A 9,814-nucleotide genomic window follows, 5' to 3' on the forward strand; every position below is an offset into this window, starting at 1 on the left:
TGTGTGTGTGGTGTGTGTATGTGTGTGTATGTGTGTGTGTGTGTGGTGTGTGTGTGTGTGTGTGTGTGTATGTGTGGTGTGTTTCCCTCCATGACTAGGTTCACTTGCATTCACAGTGCCATGCAGCTCTGACACCCCCGTATACGTAACTGGGCATAACTACTTTGGGTGGAGTGCTCATCTACTCCCGATCTGTTGGCCTGCATGTTAAGTTTGCAGCGCTGGGGAATCTAACTCTGGACTCTAGGAGAGCCTTCTCACGGAGCTACACCTCAAGTCCTCAAATAGATTTTTAATGGTTTTCCTTACCATATTCTAAGACAACTACTCCTTAAGCCCAGTAGCCATGGGGCTCATGCTGGTTTCTTTCCTTGCTCTCCAAGTGGGGTGCATGCTGCACTCCCCCCAGCCTAATGAGAGTTTAAGACACACTGTCACTGGTGACAACAATTTGATGAAAGAAATATACAAGGAACGTATAAGGATTAAGCCAATGTCCCTCTTCATCCTAGCCAGTACCAGCTCATATACTCACTGCTCCTGTCAGCTCATGCCCTGTTGCCCTGTAAACCAGACTGCACCCCACTGTGCTCTAGACTTCTGGAAGATGTCAATGGCCAATGACCTCCTCATGTCATGCCTTCCCTCCTTCAACCTGTCCTGGTACTGAGCATGCTCATAGTGCATGCGCCTCACCTCTGTCCTCTGAGTAAAAGTGCCTCCTGAGAGCATGCGCCAAGCCCTGCAAACCCTTCGTTCTGGAGCCTAAGCCTGCCTGCCCTTGGTTGTCTTACACTTGCATGCGTGCAGCTTATATACACAGTTCATGTTGCATGGCACGGGAACTGCAGAGGTTGCAGCTAGGAGCACCTGCAGAGGACACCAGGCAGTGAAGAGAGACAGTGTCTCGGAGACCTGCCCAGAGTCCTCTCTCCCTTGTCACTAGTGGAGTCAGGACAAGTCAACTTGTGTTCTCCGTGGCTTTCTACAGCAGAGCCACATAGGGAAGAGACAGGGCAGAGACAGATGGGGAACCGTTCTAAGCTCTAAGCAACAAAGGTCTAAGAAATAAAGAGCAAAACCCGCAGAAGTGATGTGGTTCCCAATGCCTTCTTCCCGTAGCCATTCTCTTCCCTGAAGCCCTCTCCACCCACCAAACTGTGATGTGCAGCTCCATCAGCAAAGCTTCAGGTTGAGGGGCTGCTATGCCCTGGGGAGGCCAGCTAGCCCCGGCACCTGTGTCCCAGCTTCTTGTGAGCACTCTTCTGTAGCCCAGACCCTCAGAGTATGACACAGTCGTGCTGGCTGCTCTTGAGTCCCAAGCAGCCCTGGGGGGGGGGGTTATTCGTAATAAAATGTGTGCCCTGCAAGGCAGGTTATTGCATAGACATGGATGGAGCGGTTCTCCCGGGAGCTAGCTGCATCACACGTGGCCCATCACCTCCGTGACCCCATGAGGAACCTGGCTCAGGGGATCCGAATGTCCCTGGACACCGCCTTACCAATAACACACACTGCTGAAAATCACCGTGGCGATGACGCTGAAGGGGAGGGCGTGCAGGACGTAGGCGAGCAGCATCTGCCACTTCTGATACAGGCCATCCTGACTCTCCTGGTCGCTGACGGCTCTCAGCATGGGAACTGGCATAGAAGATGTGTTCCGAGAAACAGTCAGTCACTGCACCGCTGAGGGAGGGAAGGCTACCCAGGCTGATCTCGACGTCAGCCAAGATGGTGGCCAGAATCACGAAAAGACAATACATGTGCTCCCACCTCAAAAATCTACACACTACCTGGGGACAGTGTGGTAGCAAAGACCCCACACTTTGCTCTCTTCTCTCTAAAGTAATAAAGCGCACAGAAAGGGGGTGTGAGTGAGTGACTCAGAGTCACTTGTCCTCTCCTGCAGGACCCTGGTCCCCACAGCAGCCAGGACATTGCTTCCCAGGAGCTGGAAAAGCCTGGTAGAGGCAGAGGCTTAAACATCACCCTCCGCCCCGTCTGCAGCCAACTTTCCAAAGCACGGGTCTTCCCTCTTCCCTGCCCTTGGTGTCACATTTTGGAAGTTCCTCCAATGCCTATTCTGCAACCGGCAAACCATAGCGCCAGGCAGCACAGTGCTGCCTCTGGGTCCCCACTGGGTTTAAAAAATAGGTGTTGGCTCTTCCAAAATAGGATCCAGCATGATAACCGAGTCTGCGCCAACTGAAAGTCCTAGTCTAACAAGAGTGAAATGATGAAAATCTCTTTTCAAATTCTAAACCACATCACCTGGCGTTTTCTGGGTCCTTCAACCCTCAGAGATGCCCATTTGGTGAGCTCACATCAAGGGGATCTACAGTAAATCACCTTTCCTCGGAGAACTGAGAGAAGGGCAGGCTTATCTTAGAGAAATTCCTTTCTAATGGTGAGCTTTTGGAAGGCAACGTCTGGAGCACACAGTCTTGGGGGAGAGAGAGCTCCACCCCCCCCACACACACACAGGCACTTACACAGATTCACAGCATTGAGCATGCCGGTGTATGGGGTGGCACCCACAAGCTGATAGAGCAGCCCCACGCGGTCCTGCACAGCCCCCTTTAGCATGTTGTTCTGGACGCGGAGAAGGTAAAAAATGAGGAAGAGGCCCATGATCAGATTCTGAACGAGACGCATAATCACTGCCTGCTTATTCCTCATTAAGTTTCTTGTTACTCGCCTGAAAACCAAACAAGACCATTTCAGCTTCTTTATTTCATCATTGTAAATGAGTGTGAAGAGCTAAGACAGCCCTTGGCTGTGTTTCCAAGGCTCTTACCTCAGCAGGACACCAAGCTTGCCGAACACCCCCGGAGGATCTTTTGTTTTGAAAGGAACCGTGGGTAAGGTTTTCAGGTATCTTGCTCTTTCAATATTCTCCAGAATTTTGTGACAGATGTCAGATTCCTTGAAGGCGGATTCCAGCATCTGTACTCGCTTGTACGTTTCTACTTCCCGCTCTCTGCTTTGGGTGTCCACTGATGTCAAGTCCACTAAAAGTTTTACCCAAAACATATGTGTTTCTAAATACACATGCACACACATACAAGCACACAATGAGCAATCATACATGATTCATCAGCCACTCTTTACCCTATCTCAATGAAGAAGCTCTTATCACTAATGACTGTCTGGTACACTAGAATGTCTAAAGCTACCCAGAAAGGCTATGAGCATCCCATGACAACTGCCTGGGAGGATTCCAAAATGCGACTAGTTTTTCTCTGACAGTCTGAGAGAGAGGCCCCATCTTATGCTCTGCTCAGTCAGTAGAGGCAGGTTAACTGACCTGCCAAATTAACTCCTTGAAAAAAAAAGAGAATATCAAAACAAAGGCATAAGCAAAAGTCACTAAACCAAAAGCCTAGAAGAGCCGGTGTCATCCATGCCAAAATCAAAGATAAGGAAGATTTAGGGTTGGCAAGATGGCTCAGCGGGTAAAGGCGATTGCAACCAAGCCTGATGACCTGACTTTGATCCCTAGAATCCATGTTGTAAAAGGAGAGAGCCTACTTCTCTGGTTGGTTGTCCGCTAACCTCTCTACATGTAGACTATAGCACGAATGTGCATGCAGGCACAGGAGTGAACACACACACACACACACACACAATTAAAACATATTTCCAAACAGCCATGATAGTAAACATTTTTAAAAATACACTTACTGTAGAAATCAAAGGGGTTGGAATGTTCAGGACAGGGGTAGCCACAGTTATTGAAGAATCCAAGCATCTCCTCTGGGGTGCCACAGAACACCAACTCTCCGTAAGTCAGGATGGCAATTTTGTCGAAGTGCTGCTTGGGCAATAGATGGTGTTATTGTGTGCTCCACAGCCTGGGTTACTCCCATATATGGGTGTTGCTATATGCCTCTGAGTCCCAGAATCAATCACACTTGGGCCACTGAGAGGTGTTTTGTGTGTTGCTTGGTTTTGAAATATTAAATCATCATCTATTGACAAACAAACAAATACCGGCTAACTAAAAGGATGCCATGGGTATCAAATGAAGTTTCTTTGGGATAAAATCTATAATGTGGTGATGAAATGGGGCTTTGGTGGCTAACTAAGTCATGACACCACTGCCAGGTGCCTCCCCTCCCCGTGTGTGTGTGTGTGTGTGTGTGTGTGTGTGTGTGTGTACATGCACACATCAACATCATGTGTCTTGCTTAATTACTCTCCATCTTGTTTGAGACAGTGTCCCTTACTGAACTTAGGGATTCAGCTAGACAAAATGGCCAGCAAGCTCCAGAGACCTTCCTGCCTCTACCTCCCTTGCACTGGGTACCAGCATGCGCCTCAGTGCCCAGCTTTTACAGGCATGGGGAGTCCAAACTCACAGCAAGCACATTACCAACGGAGTCATCTCTCCAAGCTGCCACCAGCAGCATTTTACCAGCTGTGTGATTCCGGCTCCATTTTGAGTCATTTCTAACTTGTCCCCTTTTCTCCCTTCAAGTGTGTATGTGGATGCTTAGCCCCAGGATTGCTTTGTGGACTAAATGATGGTGGCCTGAATGAGCTAGTGTATAGACTATGCTTGGCATGCCTTCGGTACTGTGTAAAGCAGCCCATGTTCTCTCATTGCTGGCGTGTGCTCTTTACCCGGCCCTGCCATTCCTAGTTCAAGACATGATGCTCCTACCATTGGGTTCAGTGCATTCCCTTACTTGGAAGAGCTCAGAGCGAGGCTGGTGGATGGTGACAATCACAATTCGGTCCCTGCGAGCCAGCTCAGCCAAGAGAAGGACAATTTGATTTGCAGTCATGCAGTCCAGTCCTGTGGTCGGCTCATCTAGCATCATGACCTCTGCCGGCAAAGAAGGGTCAGGGGTCTGAACCATTGCCCAGCATGCTCTGTACTTAAACCTCAGGGTTTCTGACCAGTCCTTCATTGAGATGCCGTACCCCATCCAAACTGCGTGGTGAGAAGTAGCCACATGGAGACTGGCTTTCAACCTGAGCCCAGGAGAAAGAACCTGACCTGGGACGACCCAGCTCTCAGCTCTGGAGTACACCTGGAGACAGGAGAGAGACCGTATCAGGCCTCTTTGTACTTTGAACTACTTGGGCTCCATGCCTGGGACACTGACAGAGACCAGGGATAGCAGGCAGGCTTAGGGAGGGTAAGGAAGTAGCTAACGTTTACCTAGCCCAACCCTGTTTCATACCAGGGCACTTGGCAGTATTAATGAGGTCTGGTCTTTGCACAGCAGAAGGAAGAAACAAGGTCTGAAGTGTCAGTAGATGGACAGGAATTGGCTGGGCTCCTTAGACGCTTTAACTATATCCCATGTCTACCCAAGAAGTGACGAGGGCTTTTTATCATCTCCTGACCAAGCGCCATCAGAAGAGGCAGGTTTATTCTAATACAGAGTAAAGAAAGAGTCCAGCTGCAAAATGACCTCTTGAAGGAGCACGTAAGTGGTAAGGTTGGTCAAGTTGGGAGAATGAGCAAACCAGGCAGGGGGAGGCAGAGGACTGGCTACCTCACCTTCATAACCTCTTCCCCACGGTACATACACTCATAAATACCTCTCATCGTTCCAGAACCCATGGTCCTTCCCTATGGGGCATAACGGTTCTGTGCTCATAAGTCAGCATGGACAGGGTGGGCCTCATATTCATGGAAGGCTCTAGTGGACCACAGATACACAACCTGGTAGCCATGGTAACCATGGTGAAGGGAAACCATGGTATAAACTGAAGATGCACTTAATACGCCCAACCTACTGAGCAACTTAGCTGGGTAACAGCGCACTGCAGGGCCAGTCATTTCCTCTCACGGGCTCACTGCTGCTACCTAGCATCATGAGGGGATGTGCTACCATTTATCATTAGTCTGAGAGAGGATCAACGTTCAAAGTTCAGTTGAGTGTGTATCACTTTCACGTTTCTGTAAGGCTGAACTGTGATAAGTTAAGGGACTGTCTCCCAATTACAAACCCTCACCAGGAAATGAGCTACATGACATTTTCTAAAATTGGAATCTCGAATTTTCAAAAGCCCGGGGAACCCAATCCTACACAAACCATTTTTACCTGGGAACTGTGAGGACAGAGCCTCAAGCGCACAAGGACACACAAAGGACACACAAAGGACACCCCGTTAGCATCTGGTGAACGGTTTGTGTCCCACTTACTGGGGTCCTGAAGGAGTTGGGCTGCGATGGAAACTCGGCGCCGCTCGCCACTGGAAATTCCCCCAAAATTATAGCTGCCAATCATTTGGTCTGCCACGTGGCTCAGGCTCAGCTCTGTCATGACTGCCTCTACCTGTAAGAGACACAATACCCCAGGGCTGCCACCTGTATCTATGGCTGATACTTCAGTTTATGGGTTGTGATGGCCCCAGAGAGATAACACTGCTCTAAAGTACAAGGGCTACTTTCAGACTCACCATACCCTGGGTAGAAAAGTCCATTAATAAAATCCACCTTAGTTTAATACATAATACACCAGTCAGATTTAAATAAAAGTTTTAAGTCCCTGGGGAGAAAAAAATTGCTTATTCTTGCAACAGAAAAATGTCCCAAAGGCATAATTATGACATAGATTATGTTAAGTATTTGGGTTTTGAAATTTTATTATCATAAACATTTTTTGTGCTTTAAAAAAAAAACAATTTGGTTTGAAGTGGCCCCCGTATCCCCTTTGTAACCGAAGTAAGTCCTGGAGGCTCAAGTGGCCAATCACAATGTGGTTTTAGATCAAAGGAATATAATCCAACCTCCAAAAGTAATTAAAAGCCATTCTAATCTTTACTCAAATCTCTTCGGGAAACTTCAAAGAGTCCCCAACATATAATCCACAGCTCTGTGCTTGTCCAGGCTTCTAATTCCCCACCAATCCTCTCCATTCTCCTACCCTGCGGCTCCCTGCAGTCCGCTTCTTATTCCCCACACCATAACATTCCAAAACAGCGCTCACTGGCTTGCTAAGAAGGCTGCCCTTTCTCCCTCCCCTGCTTCGGTTTACTGCAGCCCCCCAGAGACCTTTGGGAAATCTCTACCTCTCTCCTTCCTCGATGCCCGAGTCTGCAGGAAGCCCTGGGGGAAGCAGGGGCAGGAATGAAATAATATAGCCAAGAATTTGTTCCTATCTGCCTTTAATGAGATTGTGTCCCTTTCAAAATGAAAAAAAAAAAAGTAAAAAAGGAAAGAAACTGGCACATTTCTTCGAAAAAGAGCCACAATATGACTGCAGGGAAAGAGATGTAGTAGCTTTTGGAGCGGAGTTCCAGAGAAGAGCAGCCAGAGTCACCAGCGGAAATGAAGCCCTGGCCTACAGAAGATGCGAAGGAGAAACGAGGCAAGCTATCAGAAAGCCAGTAAGATCTGATCTGGGGAAAAACAAAAACAAAAACAAAAAAAAAACAGAGTCTCCTCTTGGAGTTAGATGGAAGGATCCCAGAGCGGAGCTTTGCCTGACTTGTGGGTGCTCTGAATGGAACCCTGCTTGGTCCTCTGAAGAACCAGCCAGTGCTCTTAGCCACTTATCTACAGAGCCATCTCTCCAGCTCCCTTCTCAAAAAACTTTAAGTGGGATTTCTCCTATCATTTTAGATTTAAAGAAATTACTAAAGCAAGCAGAGAGACGGCTGCAGAGGGACCACATGGCTTGTCTCTTCCTCTGTCGCCCGGCTAGGCCCACCAAGCCACGTGAACATGTTTCTGCACAACCATCTCCCAGGAGAGTATACATGTCCTCTCAGACTGTAGGGCTCCCAAGAAAGCGTGGAGTCAGAGGGTGTGGGTTTCCCCCATGGGGTGGAGATGAAGTTCCCTCCCCCAGCTTATATTAGATATCAGTGAGATAATATTAATATCAGTAAGATACTGTATTTATACAAGCCTGAGGAGTGCCGATCAGAGAGGACACCAGAGACAGGACCCATGTAACACCCACCCCTGAGCTCTCTGGGTAACCTTAGTGGGAGAGATAGATGGCTGAGGCATCGCTATGTGGGGGCTGGGCACCTCCAGCCAACTGCCTCCCTGGATCCAGCTGTCCAGGATTCTTAAGTAAAAACTGTCTGCTCACTTTCCCAAGAGCTCGGTAAGACGCCCACCTATTTCTTAGGGAGCTTTTCCTGTTGCAGGTGACAGCCCTGCCTGGTGCTATTTTTTTCCCCAGGTTTCCCAGGCCTTCACAGTTCAGACTGAACGAAGCAATGTTTCTAAGATCAAGGTGAATTTGTTTACAGCTACTTGCAAAATGGGTGTGGTCAACAAACAAACCTAGATGAAAAATGACTCCATAGTTTCTTCCTTAATGGAAGAAACTTAGTCTCCTTGGCATGCATGAAGCCCCGTAAAGACAAGACAGATAAGTGGGTAACAGCACCGACCACCTGAATTGGATCCCCTGAAGCCACGTGATGGAAGGACGGAACCAGAGGCATAAGCACACTTGGGTTGGAGTGGTCACATTTCAGATGTTCAGACAGCTCATGTAGCTGCCGCTTAGGATGGCAGAGGTGGAGGTGAATACAAGCGTGAAGCAAAGATTAAAAAAACAAATCAAAACAAAACAAACAAACCAACAGAAAAACAGGAGGACCAGGGGTGGCCAGAGGAGGAGCTGGTGAGGCACCTGGTCTTGTCCCTTGGGGAACTGGCCTTCACTAGGCTTTAACTTCAAGTACCTTCTTGTTGTAGAAGTCCTCGGAGCTGCGGCTGAGGGCCAGCATCGCTGTGTATCGCAACGTCTCGCGCACAGTGAGGCTGCTCAGAAAAACGTCGCTCTGCAGGAAAGGGGACACCAGGGTCGTCGAAATCCCGGGGGTAGGGGCCAGAGCCCGGGCAGGCTAGGGCCAGGGACACGCCCACCTGCAGGACGTAGGAGAAGCAGTCTTGGAACTGGTCCCTGCGCAGCCCGCAGCCGTTCACAAACACCTCCCCTTCCAGGGTCCCAGTTCGCCGCAGCCTCCCGGAGATGGCGTCCAGCAGCGTGGTCTTCCCTGAGCCTAGGGGGTGACAAGAGAAGGCCCTGGAGGAGCCTCTGCACGGTGAGAATGGGGGCACTTCTCCAGACCTTTTGTGTTTCAATGGGACCCTGACTGCACCATGGCCCGTGGTCAAAATCCCAGGGTTTAAATAAATCTTTCCAGTTTATCCTCTGAGTGAACTGGGACACGCCAAGTAAAGAGGCCAAACACCACATGGAAGTGTCTTCAGGATTTGGTGACAGGAAAGCAGTCCTCTTGCCCTTGGTAATGACAGAACTGGAATCCAGGCCTGAAGAAGCTTCGCATTTTTACTCTTTATAAAAGAGGGCTCAGAAGGGTGCTTGCAGCCAAACCCGAGGACCTGACTTCAGTCCCAGAGGTAAAAGGAGATCCTGAATTATCAAAACTTGTCCTCTGACTTTCCACATACACGCACACCATGGCATGCATTTGCCCGTGCACATACACACATGCATAAATAAATAGTGGGGGGAATTTGGGTTGAGAAAAATGCAGGTTGCTGGGAAGTGGTGGCCCAGGGTCTGAATCCCAGAACTAGGGAGGCAGGAGGCAGAGGCAGGTAGATCTCTGTGAGTGTGAAGCCAGCCTGGTCTACAGAGTGAGTTCTTGGACAGCCAAGGCTACACAGAGAAGCCCTATCAAACAAAACAAAACAAAACAAAACCAGAAAAACAAACAAAATAAAAAACAGTCTCTGTGTGTGTGTTTGTGTGTGTGTGTGTGTTTGTGTGTGTGTGTGTATCTGTGTGAGTGTGTGTGTTTGTGTGTGTGAGTGTGTGTTTGTGTGTGTGAGTGTGTGTGTGTGTGAGTGTGTGTGTGTGTG

General features: G+C 48.8%; 1 protein-coding gene across 1 annotated transcript in view; it reads right to left on the reverse strand.

Moving 5' to 3' along the window:
• Abcg5 (ATP binding cassette subfamily G member 5) overlaps positions 1-9,814 on the reverse strand; it is a 23,999-nt gene that overhangs the window by 8,125 nt on the left and 6,060 nt on the right. Inside the window, exons 3-10 of the mRNA XM_021149107.2 lie at positions 8,852-8,988; positions 8,668-8,766; positions 6,164-6,296; positions 4,692-4,831; positions 3,685-3,814; positions 2,798-3,011; positions 2,493-2,698; positions 1,503-1,641 (exon numbers count right to left, since the gene is read on the reverse strand). Of these exons, the coding sequence (XP_021004766.1) occupies positions 1,503-1,641; positions 2,493-2,698; positions 2,798-3,011; positions 3,685-3,814; positions 4,692-4,831; positions 6,164-6,296; positions 8,668-8,766; positions 8,852-8,988 (1,198 nt within the window). The remainder of the gene's footprint in view (positions 1-1,502; positions 1,642-2,492; positions 2,699-2,797; positions 3,012-3,684; positions 3,815-4,691; positions 4,832-6,163; positions 6,297-8,667; positions 8,767-8,851; positions 8,989-9,814) is intronic.

The sequence above is a fragment of the Mus caroli genome, chromosome 17 (genome assembly GCF_900094665.2).
Source record: "Mus caroli chromosome 17, CAROLI_EIJ_v1.1, whole genome shotgun sequence".
In the NCBI taxonomy this organism is placed as follows: Eukaryota; Metazoa; Chordata; class Mammalia; order Rodentia; family Muridae; genus Mus; species Mus caroli.